At 40.2% G+C, this 15,767-nt stretch overlaps 1 protein-coding gene across 32 annotated transcripts in view; it reads left to right on the plus strand.

Annotated features, from left to right (window-relative positions):
• Nucleotides 1–15,767, plus strand: part of robo2 (roundabout, axon guidance receptor, homolog 2) — a 554,737-nt gene that overhangs the window by 103,358 nt on the left and 435,612 nt on the right. For 9 of the 32 annotated variants that reach the window (XM_083547784.1, XM_083547762.1, XM_083547768.1 and 6 more), the window contains exon 1: nucleotides 12,916–13,536. The exons of 22 other annotated variants lie outside the window; for them this stretch is intronic. In XM_083547784.1, coding sequence (XP_083403910.1) covers nucleotides 13,425–13,536 — 112 coding nt within the window. In that variant the 5' untranslated portion in view covers nucleotides 12,916–13,424. Of the gene's footprint in view, nucleotides 1–12,913; nucleotides 13,537–15,767 lie in introns of those variants that run through there. One more of the 32 variants, XM_083547771.1, reaches the window with a different exon arrangement.

The raw sequence follows: 15,767 nt of genomic DNA on the forward strand, positions 1-15,767 counted from the left end.
TAAAACAGGTTGTAAATAGATGCTCTGGTCATATTTTATGACAACTATCAGTAAATCATTCAGATTTGTATTCCTTATACACTTCCACCGCTGCTGCTCGCTAATAGCCTGGTGCCGCTCCCAGCACACGCTGTTTCTGGGCCTTTCTGCATGCTGGGCTGTAAAAGGATTTATTCCCAATGTAATTGTGCTTTTAACAGGCACCACAGTGCTGACTTCAATCACCATTTTGAAGTCATAATCGCAAAAGTCTATAGAGGCTAAATGGGGAGGAAGGCGCATTAAATCTGTATTGCAGCGAATCTGATATATTGCTTCTCATGTTACAGGAAAGTTATTTGGGCAAAAAAGAAAAATAGAAAGATGGTCAAACTAGTGCATGTAAAACCACCAAACGTAACCAACAACTATACTAATATACTCAAGCATGCAAATATCCTTATTAGTTTCTGAGCAACACCCTGAGCGAATATGTTCTGAAAGCTCAGGATGCATTCAGCTTCATGTTTCCTAGCCCATAAAACTCATTCCAAGTCAAGTGGCTTGGTTATTTCCACCTAATACGGTAGGTAGATAGGCCTTTAGTGGTGTCCTACCTGAATCAATATGACACCAAGTCTGTAGAAACCATCAATATTATAGAGAAACGCAGTATGACAGAGAGCTGCATCACATGAATGTCATTACTAAAGCAAGAAATCCAATGAACACAATGTATCGAGTCTCCTTTCACTGCAGCCACAACTGCACCACCCGCACACATCATCTCTAGTAGAAGCATCGATATTAACCTTATATAATGTACCCCGGTTTTTCCCTGCATTTCCCACGCATTCTGTGCATTACAGATTTCCTGGGGATTGAAAATGGAAGCAAATTGTCTTTTTGTGCAAATTGTACAGAGAAAAAAAAACGCTAGTTAAATGGTTTATGAAAAAGCGTAATGTTTTGAACTGTTTGGACAAAACTTTTCTCATGATATTCAGCTTGCTTAAAAAGTGCATCTTGGAAACGTTCATTTCTTCTCCTTTGTCAGCTGTTGTGGAAGGAAAAACACAGCTATCAAATCCATATGAATAAATTTGATCCTGTGCATTTTGTGGGCTTTGAAATAAGCAAGTCGCAATTTGATTGGTTCAAACAGAACAGACTTAAAACAATAGGAAGCTTGAAGTTGCCTTATAGCAATTCACTTTGACCCTGGCAACGTGTAACAGGTTCAATCCCGAATGATTAGAAACTCAAAACCGAAATTTACACTCTGTGGCGCAGCTACTTGCAGCAGCACATCCGAGAGAACTGCTATAAAATGAAGAGAATAGACTGTAAATTAAACATTTATACATATTCATGGACAAAAATAACTGACCATCTGCAACAAACTTTAATATAAATGGAAAGGTGGTAGGTCAGAGGCTAAAACATCTTCAGCAGGTCATGAGTTCGGATCCCTGTGCTGCCACTGCCGGGCCCTTAAGCACGGCTCTTAAACCTCAACTGCTCAGTTGTATGAATAAGATGAAAGGTGTCTGCCAAAGATGAAAGGTGTCTGCCAAATGCAGAAAAGTAAAATGCTTTCAGCATTCTTTTAATGCAGGTGTGAACATGGATAAAACGCACCAGTAATCCCTTCGCTTGTCGTTTGTATCTTGTATAAGAGGAATAAAACCCTCTCTGATGTTCCGTTGCAGTAAAAACAATCAACTTCCGAACCGGGTAACTGCTTCAGCGTTCATTATTTTGCTGTAACAGCACTTCCCCTGGGTGTGTTTTATAAAACACGGAAGATCTTCCAGATTCCGTAAAACAGCTTAATTGATGAGAGTAAAAAAAATAAATACACAAAGCGAAATTCGGATTGTCATGGAAAGATAAACATTTGAAAAAGTGCATTATTCTGTATGTAGCAATACTTTGCTTTTCAGATGACACAGTTGAGGTATGGGTTACATATTTCTTCATTATAAAAAGAAGCATTTTCTGGGTTTCTCTTTCCAAATAACACCTCTCAGGGGTTCTGTGACACTTTCTATGCACTATAAATAGACCATATACTAGACTTACTGTGTGTGTGTATGTATATGTGTGTGTGTGTGTGTGTGTGTGTGTGTGTGTGTGTATATATACAGTGAGGAAAATAAGTATTTGAACACCCTGCTATTTTGCAAGTTCTCCCACTTAGAAATCATGGAGGGGTCTGAAATTGTCATCGTAGGTTCATGTCCACTGTGAGAGACATAATCTAAAAAAAAAAAATCCAAAAATTACAATGTATGATTTTGTAACTATTTATTTGTATGATACAGCTGCAAATAAGTATTTGAACACCTGAGAAAGTCAATGTTAATATTTGGTACAGTAGCCTTTGTTTGCAATTACAGAGGTCAAACGTTTCCTGTAGTTTTTCACCAGGTTTGCACACACTGCAGGAGGGATTTTGGTCCTCTCCTCCACACAGATCTTCTCTAGATCAGTCAGGTTTCTGGCCTGTCGCTGAGAAACACGGAGTTTGAGCTCCCTCCAAAGATTCTCTATTGGGTTTAGGTCTGGAGACTGGCTAGACCATGCCAGAACCTTGATATGCTTCTTACAGAGCCACTCCTTGGTTATCCTGGCTGTGTGCTTCGGGTCATTGTCATGTTGGAAGACCCAGCCTCGACCCATCTTCAATGCTCTAACTGAGGGAAGGAGGTTGTTCCCCAAAATCTTGCAATACATGGCCCCGGTCATCCTCTCCTTAATACAGTGCAGTCGCCCTGTCCCATGTGCAAAAAAACCACCCCCAAAGCATGATGCTACCACCCCCATGCTTCACAGTAGGGATGGTGTTCTTTGGAGGGTACTCATTCTTCTTCTTCCTCCAAACACATTTAGTGGAATTATGACCCAAAAGTTCTATTTTGGTCTTATCTGACCACATGACTTTCTCCCATGACTCCTCTGGATCATCCAAATGGTCATTGGCAAACTTAAGACGTGCCTGGACATGTGCTGGTTTAAACAGGGGAACCTTCCGTGCCATGCATGATTTCAAACCATGACGTCTTAGTGTATTACCAACAGTAACCTTGGAAACGGTGGTCCCAGCTCTTTTCAGGTCATTGACCAGCTCCTCCCGTGTAGTTCTGGGCTGATTTCTCACCTTCCTTAGGATCATTGAGACCCCACGAGGTGAGATCTTGCATGGAGCCCCAGTCCGAGGGAGATTGACAGTCATGTTTAACTTCTTCCATTTTCTAATGATTGCTCCAACAGTGGACCTTTTTTCACCAAGCTGCTTGGCAATTTCCCCGTAGCCCTTTCCAGCATTGTGGAGGTGTACAATTTTGTCTCTAGTGTCTTTGGACAGCTCTTTGGTCTTGGTCATGTTAGTAGTTGGATTCTTACTGATTGTATGGGGTGGACAGGTGTTTTTATGCAGCTAACGACCTCAAACAGGTGCATCTAATTTAGGATAATAAATGTAGTGGAGGTGGACATTTTAAAGGCAGACTAACAGGTCTTTGAGGGTCAGAATTCTAGCTGATAGACAGGTGTTCAAATACTTATTTGCAGCTGTATCATACAAATAAATAGTTTAAAAATCATATATTGTGATTTCTGGAATTTTTTTTTTTGATTATGTCTCTCACAGTGGACATGCACCTACGATGACAATTTCAGACCCCTCCATGATTTCTAAGTGGGAGAACTTGCAAAATAGCAGGGTGTTCAAATACTTATTTTCCTTACTGTATATATATATATATATATATATATATATATATAGTATGAATCAAGGCTCATTACTAAATCATGTTTTATTCTCCATTCAATTTAGTCGCTAGTTTATTTTTTTGTAAGTAATAGTGATTACAAGTGTAAATTGAACGTAGCCCTGTGTGTGTGAACTGTACATAAACTTCTCCTACTCTTCTGCAGGCTTTATGGAGTGATTTCACAGAGTGCACCGTGTCCCATAATTCATATTTTATATACAACTGAGGATTGTGATGTCCAGAACATCTTCAAGCTTCACTGCACCTCCTAACACTAAGATTCACTGCCAAAAGATACTGCCAAATGTTTACAGAAACCTGGTCATAAGTATATGGTATGTGCTTTTTTTTTTTTGCCAATTTGCTCTTATAATTTCCTCCACTCTCCTGGGAAGATGTTCCACTAGATTTTGATTATGTGGAAATTTGTGTCTCAGCCACAAGGTTGTTAGTAAAGGCAGGTACTGATGTAGGTGAGAAGGTGAGGAGGCCTGGGGTGCAGTCAGTGTTCACATTCATCCCAAAGAGCTCGTAGGTCGAAAAACTCATTACATAAACATCAAGTGCATTAATGCACTCCTAGGTCAAGGTACCACTGTGTGTGTGTGTCTTTTTAAATCATTTCTTTTTTTATTGTCCTTAATGATGTTAAACACCAATGATCTCAGTCAATATTTTTGCACAGCAGGGATAATATGCATGTCACCATTTAAAAACCCTAATATGCCCTAATTAAATAGCACATTTGCTAAGAAGTAAACTTTTGCATTTTTTTTCCAAGCTGCTAATCATTTCGACGTTTAGCAAAACACCTGATTAAATCTCTGAACTGATAAAACTTGCACTACTGTAAGCCTACATATGGTACAGTAACCTTTAAATTATGCTCTTATAATGATTTTTTCGACTATTGACTCCATTTTCCTTCTGAACAATGTCCTAAATCAGTCTTTACATAACGTCACTGTTAGCTAGTGGAAAATTTTTAGCAAACAAAAAAATAATAATTTTAGCAAACAAACATTTAGCAAACTGAATGCAGTGTGCTGCTACTGAGGCGTTCAGGAACGCTGTAGAAGGTTTTGAAGATCACAAGATCAGATTTGTTTTAAAAGTGTAAGACTAAAGAGACATATTTTACTTTCTGGTCTTAGTAAAGAATATACAAGAATTAAACATTAAAAACTAAAGAATACACATCGTACTTTCTGGACCTGCCTGATTTATTCTGATGCCTTACTTCTGGATGGAGTTCTCTTCAACAAGGATGTTCTCCACATTAGCAGCCTAATGGTTCATACTGTAGGTACTGTGAATTGTTAAATTCAAGAACTGGTGGCCCGTTGCCATTATTAAAAAGCCTCTAGAGGTAAATCACTAACACCACGTGCTGTTTGGTTTTACACGTGAGACTGCACGCTGCATGGAGAGCGCTACATTATATTTATTAATTATAATTTATTATTTATATCATTATATTTATTGATAGAACTCATATCATATTTATTTCGTAGCTCACATTTTTATGGCCTCTAAGGGCGAATTATATCCTTTTTTGTTTTTACATGAGATTGAATTTATTTATAATTTATAATGTATTATTTATGTAATTAGATTTAATAATAGAATGAATATATTAATATTTATTAATAAATCCAATTACATTAATAATACATTATAAATTATTAGATTTATTAATAGAATGAATATATTTATATTTATTTCATTTAAACATTATGTTTCAGTAGTTTTTGGTTTTTTTCCATACTATTTTACATTGAGTTCTTTTTTTTTTGTTATCCAGTATCCATTTTAAAAGCTATAGGTTGATTAATCGGTTATCGGCAAGTACGATCCAACCAAGCTTTTGGTCGAACTCTACTGAAGGCAGCTCTGTGTATGTCAAAACCGATTTTACGCGAACATTTTTTGCTAATTTACCAGAATTGTGTTCATTATTTAAAAAGAAACATCACACTTTAACATCACATCTCCTGCTTTACTGCTTTGCAACATGCCTTGGTGTGATGCACCTGGCAATCTGGCCATGTTTTTTCAAAGCGCTGTCCATGGTCCTTAATGAAATATTTTCTCCCACTATATTTGTTGAATTAAAATTCATAAGCCGAGACATTTATCGGCTAATAATAGTTCAGTCACAGCGGTTGTTAGTTGCCAAACCATGATTGTGGTGAATTTTAATCGGAATGTTAATCACAGGCCAGATGGCAGCAATGCTGGAGAATTATTCCAAGCTGCATTACAGTCAATTCAGGAAAAGACAAACAACCTAATTCCGATTTACCAACCTTCTAAAAGACGAGCGATTAAGTCGTGGGAAGGGGGGTTGGTGAGGGGTCGAATATGGAATGAATGTTTAAATTAGGAGTGCAAATAAGACGAAAATGAGATGGAGATCAGATTATCCAGTGTTGCGTCTAGAGCCGGCTTTTAAATGAGGGATTCTTTGCGAGCGCACACTCAGGCTCTCGCTGTGAATAAAGCCCATTTTCATGGTTTGTCTTCAAGAGCTTTACTTTAGAGGTCTCCAGCAAAGAGACTGGAACGAGTCTCTGTTTACTGTTTCATTATTGAAGTGGTTTATACTCTTTTGAAACGACTCGCGGCGTTGCTTTGAACCGCTGCCGGCTGCTGCTTTAAACACAACGCACATTTTCACTGCGATACTCAAATCCACCAATCTCTATATCTCCATCTTTTTTTTTTTTTTTTTTTTTTTTTTTTAACACATGAGGGTCACGTTTGACTTTCAGGAACTGAACAAGCTGATAGGGCCGATAGATACTCTCTGGGACCTCAGATTTGGTGTCAATTATTATATATTAAATAAGTGGCAAAAAAAACGTAAACCAATGTAAACTGACACTGCTTGAACCAGTGGGCCCAAGTGAAAAGTTTTGAAATGAAGTAAATGGAAAATTGGGAATAATTTAATACATATTCATGGACATAAATATATTAAAAAAATAATTCAGTGATTCTGATTGAGCTTTGAAGTACACATGTGCACATACATTTTGGGCAATTTTATGTGTGAAATTAAATATTGGCAGTTAGAAAGTGCAGATTGGTAGTTATATGTAAGTTTACAGTTTATTGTGCAACAGACTTGCATTTCAGTTTGTCAAATCCATGATCAGGTATTAAATTGCTATATATGAGCTCTTTAGAGAAGCAACCAAGCCAAGATTTATATCAAATATCCATAAATAATAATAATAAAAAAAAATTCAAATTCTTTGTGCCACCCAATAAATAAATAAATATAAATAAATAAGGAACCTGAAATTGTGCACATTTCATTTTTAAATAAAATTTTTTTACATTCAGTGGTGACTAACTGCACAAATATGCCACTCTTCTGCTTTCTCTCTCTCTCTTTCTCTCTCTGTCCCCCTGTCTCTCTCTCTTCCCCTCCCTCCCTGCTCAGCTTCCTCTGCTTATCTCCATCCTGCACCCTTGTGTCATTTGTCTCTGCTCGGGATGTGTTTAGAGCTTCTTGTCTGAGGGTGATAAGCTGACAGGCCCTCCGTACCCCTGTACCTCACCCCCGGGCAAGTGCAATGGCTCCAGCTCCTTTCCCGGTATTTGCTGCTTGCTTGCCCATTTCTCTTCCCACCGTTCACTTTCCAGTCGTCCATCTCTCCTTGCTCTTCCCTCTTCATTTTGCGGGTGCAGTAATAAAGAGGTAGGAACGGATCCGGGCAGTGAATCCATCTGCGAGCCGTTGAGCTAAATGCACTCGAGGGACGCTAGACTGAGACAATACGGACACTAAATGCAGCTCTGACTGTGCAGATTAATGCTTTTGTCTGGGATAATGTTACACTGGAGTCCTTGCTCATCATGTCTTCATCATATCTCAGTTTAACTCCTGCACTGCTATCTCGTTTCTGAACAGTTTAGAATTCCATCAGCATGATGCACTATATGGAAAAAGTTGGTGGACACCTCATAAGATTTCTATGTGCTCCTTGAACATACCATTCCACAATTAGTTCACATTCCCTGTAATAATAAGCTTTACTCTTCTGTGAAGATGTTTCACTAGATTTTGTGGAAATTTGTAAAGATTCATTCAGCCACAAGGGTGTTGGGTATTGAAGTAGGTGATGTGAGGAGACCTGGGGTGCAATCAGCGTTTACATTCACTCTAAAGGTGTTCAATACCATTTCTAGTTTTATAGCTGGCGATGGTTCAGTCCAACGCATGTAAAGCATATCTTCATCAAGCTGACTTGTGCACAGTGGCATTATTCTGATAAAAATGTTTGCGTCTCCAAGTTAAAGTAAAGAGAAAATTTCATGCTCCAGCATCCACAGACGTCCTACACAATTGTGCGCCTCCAGATTTGTGGGAACAGTTAAAGGACAAACTACATGTGACTGGAAAAGTCTGGTGTCCCATTGTTTTTTTTTATATTGTGTATATTTTTGTTTTAACTCATGACCTTTTCATCAGAAGTCCAACATCTCATCTGAGCTCACTTGTTTACCTGTTATTTTAATTACAAGCATTTTCTGCATATATACAGTATATATAATTTCAATTACTTCTATTGTCTTTCCACTGTTGTTCCAACATACACTGTTCAGGCATAACATTATGACCACCTGCCTAAAATTGTGTCGTTCCCCCTTTTGCTGCCAAAACACTCCTGACCAATCAAGCATTAAAAGCATTAACTTCGACCCTGTCACTGATTCCCCACTGTTCCTTCCTTGGGGCACTTTTGATAGATACTGACCACTGCAGACCAGGAACATCCCACAAGAGCTGCAGTTTTGGAGATGCTCTGACCCAATCGTCTAGATGTCACAATTGTCAAATCTTTACGCTCGCCCATTTTTCCTGCTTCCGACACGTCAATTTTGATCACAAAATGTTCACTTGCTGACTAATAAATATATCTAACTAACAGGTGTCATGATGAAGAGATAATCAGTGTTATTCAGTTCACCGCTTATAAGGTTATAATGTCATAATGTTCTGCCTGAACAACATAATTTCCACTGGTAAATTCAGCAATATATCTGTGACTTCATTTGCAAATATTTTCAACGTATTTTAAAAGTATTGCCAGCATCTTTCATGTATATTCCTCAATGATTCCAAAACAATTTCCATTCGTCTCAAAAGTTTTCTAGAGTTTCAATTTAACTCTAATCTAAACATAATTTAAGCATATTTTCTAGATTTACCCTGTAAAAAATAAAGAATATTTCCAACATATTCCCATAATTCCTGTGATTGTATATTTGTTGTGTCGTTTGTTATGTGTGGGTTATTTTCTCTTGTCCCCTTGGGTTTTGACACTGTTGCGGTTCTCAGATGGCTGGCGTCCTTGGCTCGCTCTGTCTTATTGTCTGGGTTCTATTGTTAACGCACTGTGAGGGCTATACAGAGACCTTATGCAATACTGTGGAATAAAAATTCGATGATGAGCAGTTGTACGGGTGTGTTAACTTGACATAAGGATGGAACTTCAATGATATGTCTTGATTTGGGATGTAGCAGGTCTTTTGTCGCAGATATCTGTCCTTTTATTCTTGTATTTGATTCTGTGATATATGATTCTGTGATATATATATATAATCTTGAAAAAAACAGGTGCAGAAAGATTTTCATTTTATCTCTGGCATATTGGTCCAGTGTTTGTAAAATATAAAAGATAAGTGGAAAATGTGTGTGTGTGTGTCTGTGTTTTGCTAAGTGAGTCATGTGTTAAAAAGAATGATAAATTACCATTGGTGATGGGGTGTGTGTGTGTGTTTTGTTTTTGTGCTACATGCCCATAGAGCTTATGTGTGAATTTAGAATATTAATATGGTGGTAGATATAAAAATTATAGACTTAATCATGGCTTTAGTCAGAAGCTGTAATTAGGACACTAACGCCGCACTCGGGGAGGGTGTGTGTTGTGTTTGTGTGTGTGTATACACGTGTGTTTTGTGTGGGTGTATTTCTACCAGCTGGCTCTGTGAAGCATCCGTTTTATGTACTTTGCTTAATCCACCTTGTCCCTGAAGCGCTAGTGAAGCAAAACACTGGTTCAGGCTCTTCAGTTCGCTCGGAGGAAATGCATCAGACATTTAAGCGCTGAAGGAGTTCGGGAAAACACGGACCATTCGATTCATGTATCAAACAACTTTGCTGTCTATCTAATGTCTGTAAAGAATTTGCCCTCCCTTCAGGCATCAGGCATAATTTATCTAGCTGAATGTAAAGAGATTTATTTATCCAGAGAATAATTATGGTGTTCCAGATTATCTGGTAAAATGTTCACATCCTATCTGATGGGGAGGGGGGGGGGGGGGCACAAAATTTACGTCGGCTTTTTAAATTACGCTTCAGTTCAATTCCGTTACAGTTGGTGGTGAATGAATGAATGCAGAACATAAAATTGTTTGTCGTTTTTTTATTAACGCAATTTATTCTTATTCACATTGTGAGCATTAACAATTACAATATTTATTTTTTTTACATTTTTAACAAAATGCCTGCTTGGTTAAATAATATATAAAATATTAACAAATAGAATACATTTAATTTATTCAATACACATTTTTACACAAACATCCCAGACGTGCACCGTGCAGAGCCCCTGCAACCACCTTGGCTACTCAGACCAAATGTCTGTTTTGCTAATTCCAGCACACAGACCCCTTGTCAGATGTTCTATACTGGTTCTGAAACATGTAAAAACCTGGCCAGCAGGAGCCACTTCTGCTCTTTAGGACTGTCACACAACTGGGGGTCGTACACATCAGTGGCCAGCTACATCAGCAAGTGTGTTGATGACGTGACCATCTGCAAGACTATCACTACACTCTACAGCCATAAGTCGTGGATGACTGCAAAGGTGCGTGCACTGCTAAAGTCTAGAGACTCCGCCTTCAGAGCAGAGGACAAGACAGCCTTAAGAACAGCAAGGGCCAAACTGGCCCAAGTAATTAGAGAGCCACTTCTATGACAGTGGAGACACACGGTGCATGTGGCAGGGCATCCAGGCAATCACAAACAACAATCCAACTTCACCTGCTTGTGACATTGATACCTTCCTCACAAATGTGCTGAATGACTTCTATGCCCAGTTTGAGGCGCAGAACGATGTAGCAGCAAGGAAGACCCCCCTCCTCCCAGCGACCAGGTGCTCTGTCTAACCATGCCTAAAGTAAGGAAAACTATATGCAGAGTTAAGTCTCCTGGACCAGACACCATTCCTGGCAGAGTGCCCAGGGAATGTGCAAAACAGCTGGCGGATGTCTTCACTGACATCTTCAATAGATACCTGAGCAGCACCAGTGTTCCTATGTGCTTTAAGACAACGGCCATTGTCCCGATGCTAAAAGTTGTCTACAGTCACTGGACACATACAATTTGCATATCGTCCAACCATTCCACGGACAATGCCGTCGCCATGACCCTCACCCTGGCCCTCACCCACCTCGACAATAAGGAAACACTAACATCACCAAACTGAGCACTGGGGCCCCTTATGGCTGTGTGCTCAGCCCACTGCTCTTTACTTTGCTGACGTATGCCTGTTTTCCAAATTCCCTGGTGTTCATCTGGCGGAGATCTTCACCTGTTCACTCAACATAAGCTCCATCAGCAAGAAAGCCTAGCAGAGCCTCTACTTCCTGAGAAAGCTGAAGAAAGCCCATACATAACCTCTGTTTGGCTGTGTTAGGTAGTGATGAACTGTATAAAGTCGTGCTGGTTGCCTTATTCTTGTAGCCATGCTTGTGCTGCCTAATGGTGACCCATCTAGGGCTGTGCTGGCTAATAGTTAGCCATATAGGAAGAGTGGTAGCTTAGTGGTTAAGGCGCTGGTCTACTGATCAGAAAGTTGGTGGATCAAGCCCCCCATCTTGGGCTCTTGAGCAAGGCCCTTAACCATCTATGCTCCAGGGGCATGTATCATGGCTGATGGTGCACTCTGATCCCAACTTCTGAACAGTTTGGGTTATGCGAAAAAATTATTTCATTGTGCTGTAATATATATGTTACTTTCGGCCAGTGGTGATTGGTACATGGCTGTGCTAGGCAATGATGAACTGTGTAGAGCTGTGCTGGCTAACGGTGACCTGTATAGGTTTGTGCTGGCTAAAGGTGATGTGCATAAGGCGCTGATAGCTAATGGTGACCTTTGTATAGGGCTGTATTGGGTAGTAGCTAGCTTTGTTTGTCTGTCCAAGGTAATAGTGATGTGTGTTTGGCTGTGTTACGTAATAGTGACCTGTGTTTGGCTGTGCTGTGTAACGATGACCTGTGTTCGTTTGAGCTGTGTAATTGTGACCTGTGTTCGTCTCTGCTGAGTAACAATGACCTGTGTTAGTCTGTGCAGTGTAATGGTGACCTGTGTTTGGCTGTGCTGTGTAATGGTGACTTGTGTTTGGCTGGGCTGTGTAATGGTGACCTGTGTTTGGCTGGGCTGTGTATAGGTGACCTGTGTTTGGCTGGGCTGTGTATAGGTGACCTGTGTTTGGCTGGGCTGTGTATAGGTGACCTGTGTTTGGCTGGGCAGTGTAATGGTGACCTGTGTTTGGCTGGGCTGTGTATAGGTGACCTGTGTTTGGCTGTGCTGTGTATAGTTGACCTGTGTTTGGCTGGGCTGGCTAATACTGGCCTATAAGGTGACTGTGAAGCCTGGAATCCACCTGTGTTCAGCAATCCTGATGTATGACATGTAACTGTGCTGTTCTGCTGATTAATATGCTCTGCTTTGCTGAACAGTTTCAATGTATATTTGGCTATTTTCATTAATGATCACCTGTGCTTGACTGTGGAAGTTTGTGACGACCCGTGTTTGACTGTGCTGCATATGTTGAGCATTAAACAACTGTGATTAGATCCGGTGTTTTTAATTGTCCAGGGTGAGGGTGAGCCATCCTCTTCTGGGTAGTGCTTTGCTTGGTAGTGTTCGGCTGTGCTGAGTTTGGTTTTTGTTTTGAGACATTCTCCAGCTGTAATTGAAAAATATGTTCAGCTGATGAAATTAGTGCTGTTTGCAGATCCCTCTGCTTGTCCTCTTTTCCTCTCTTTCACCTCTCCTCTACTGTTTCATACTCCCAGTCACCCCCCTCCACCTCCAAAACGCTCACACACGCACACACACACGGCTCATTTCATATAAACTCCTGCATGTCACTGCAGTGGGCTGGTGGAGTGAGTGTGTGTGAGTGAGAGATTGAATTCCCACAGAGAGCTGAAGAGCGAGAGACTGGCGGAGGCAACGTCTGCGGGTAGCAGTCAGGAAACACGCTCGAGTGTGTGTACAGAGTAAGACCCGAGTGTGTGTACAGAGTAAGACCCGTGTGTGTGTGTGTATACGCCTAGTAGACAGAGCTGTGTTGTGCAATACGTTGTTCCTGCCTCTGTTTTTCTCCCTCTCTCGGATGATGGAGACTCGGTGGCTGTGTGCGATGAAAATGGTCTGAGAAACAGCTATCGCTCTTGTACTTCCTCCACCAGGACGAGCTCGGCAGCTCAAAGCAGCGTGGCAGAGATACACACGCGCACACGCTCGTCGCTTCTGTAACGTGACCGATGACAGAACGCACTCGGCAGGTGCCGCGCGCTCTCGGCGCCAAGCAGAGCTCCACGGGCAGGTGAAAAAAAAAAATCAGAAACTCCTGGAGATGTTCCTCAGGAGCACTCGTGGATTCTTGCTGACTCTGTGTCTGCTGCTGCTCCTCTCACTTCCTCAGCCCTCCTTCCAGGGCAGGATTAAGGGCAGATGGAACAAGGGGGGTAAGTCATGTATCTTTAAAGCTCCTCCTCTGGCTTGATGCGTGGTTGTGTTGGTTGTGTTCTCCCACCTGTGAGCAAGGAAAAGTGTCAGCGTTGGTGGACATCTTAAACTTGTCAATGGTCCTGACAGACCGTTGTTCGAAATACTTTTGCTTGTTGTGTGGTTTGGAAAATGTCCTATCTCTGTGTACTGGATGCTGAAAGTTGACCCTGTGTGTTTGAGACAAGCAGCTATTTTTTGTATCCTGTCTCAGGTGCTGTCCTGCACCCATCCTGACACAACTTTACTTTCTCTCTCTTTCTATTCTGCTGTTTTTCTCTCTCTATCAAAACCTTGAGAAGGTCAAGGGGTCACAAAAGTGTCTTTGAGGTCGATGCGAATAGAACAAAGGATCAAAGTAACGATCCTGTGTCACTCTGCTCCAGTTTTCAGGTTAAAGCTTTTGCTCACCATGCATGTCAAGAGGTGTTAATAATTAATGCCCCCCCCGCCCTTTCTACCAAAGCACTGCTCTGCCTCCTTATGTCTAATCCCCTTTGTCAGGATTAAAGACAACGGGAAGCTTAACGTGTGGGCACAGCAATGTGCTCCTGCAGCCTGAAAGTTCTCGATTTCCACTGGAAACCTATGATGAGAAACCTGCAAAGTCTTAATGTGAGCATAAACATCTCCGATATCTCCTACTATAACTCCAGAGAGAAAGTTTGTATCTTGTGCTAAAACCAGTTAGATTTTACTAATGTTTTTATTGACTGAACAAATGTTGTCCAGCTTGCTACAAGTTTCAGATTAAGAACTTTTTAGGCCATGTCCACACAAATGTTTTTATTTGAAAGTGCATATAGTTCTCTTCCTTTCTGGTCTTCTTTCTACACTGAGACAGTGTTTTCACAAGAAAAACGTAGCTTTTTGAAAGCGATCCCCAATGTGGGTAAGTTGCAGTGTGGACTGTAAAAACGGAGGCTTACGAAAATGATGATCTTACGTTTTGTTCATGAGCAGTACAGAGACGTTAGCGTTTTCAGACAGTGTAAATAAACAACTTTGGGAAACGACTGAAAACAAAAGTGTGGACATGAAGCATTTTAAGATGCCATTTTCAGATTTATCCGGATTAGTGAAGACGTAGCCTCATTTTTTTTTTTTTACAATTAGATAGGTGTATCTATGAATGCAATGCCATTGGTTTATAAACATTTACATTTATGGTATTTTGGCAGATACCCTTATCCAGAGCTACTTACAACTGAGCAGAGGAAGGTTGAGGGCCTTGCTCAAGGGCCCAGCAGTGGCAGCTTGGTGGTTTGAACTTGTGACCTTCCGATACAAAGACTATTTCAATTAATTTTTATTTGTATAGCACTTTGTGTGTAAGTTTGTCCCTGATGAACAAGCCGGTGGCGACTGTGGAAAGAAAATTCTTCCCAAGATGGCATAAAGAAGAAACCAGGGGCCCAGAAGCAAGTCAGCTTGGTGTGTAAACTAATGAATTTCAGATATAAAGTCAAATGCCTTAACCACTGGTTTGACTAATAGACTAGTCTATAATATGATTACTTTCACGGATCGTATAAAAGTTCACAATACGGATGTTAACAATGCAAAAAAAAAAAAAAAAAGGACAATTAAATGCCCTTTTTTTATTCTTGTATTTGCCAGAAAATTCAGATCATGTGGCTTCTGTAATATTTCAAATATTTCATAGCCTATAATGGACAATGTATGGAAAGTATTTATCTACAGTAAGAGGAGCTAGAATTGGATGAACCTGAATGCTGTTAATTTTTTTTTTACATATAATTTTATGTATATAATGTCTTATCAGAGAAGTGAAAGATAGCAACTCAATCACCCAAACTAAAGGGCTAAACGTCCTTGAACACCGTCCATGCATAGCTTCACTGTGTGCAATTTTAATATTTCTCTTATTATTCCATAAAAAAAATAAAATAAAAAAAATCCAAAACCAGATTTTGTGTACTCAATTATTTTAATCAGTTCTCAGGCAGTTCGGCAAATATATGTGGAATGGTGTGTGGTGAGATGGGGGGCGCCGACCTCTTGCAGATCTATTAGGCTAGGTTTAGCTGAGCAGTCAGTGGGAACTGGAGGGATAGCTGGCTGATGGCTCCATCATACACTTCAAAAACTGTAATTTTACCCATGGTTAGGATACGATCTATTCGAAAATGGATGCATATTTATGGATATGGGGCTATTACCAGCAAGA

This window comes from Silurus aristotelis, assembly GCF_946808225.1.
Source record: "Silurus aristotelis genome assembly, chromosome: 8".
In the NCBI taxonomy this organism is placed as follows: Eukaryota; Metazoa; Chordata; class Actinopteri; order Siluriformes; family Siluridae; genus Silurus; species Silurus aristotelis.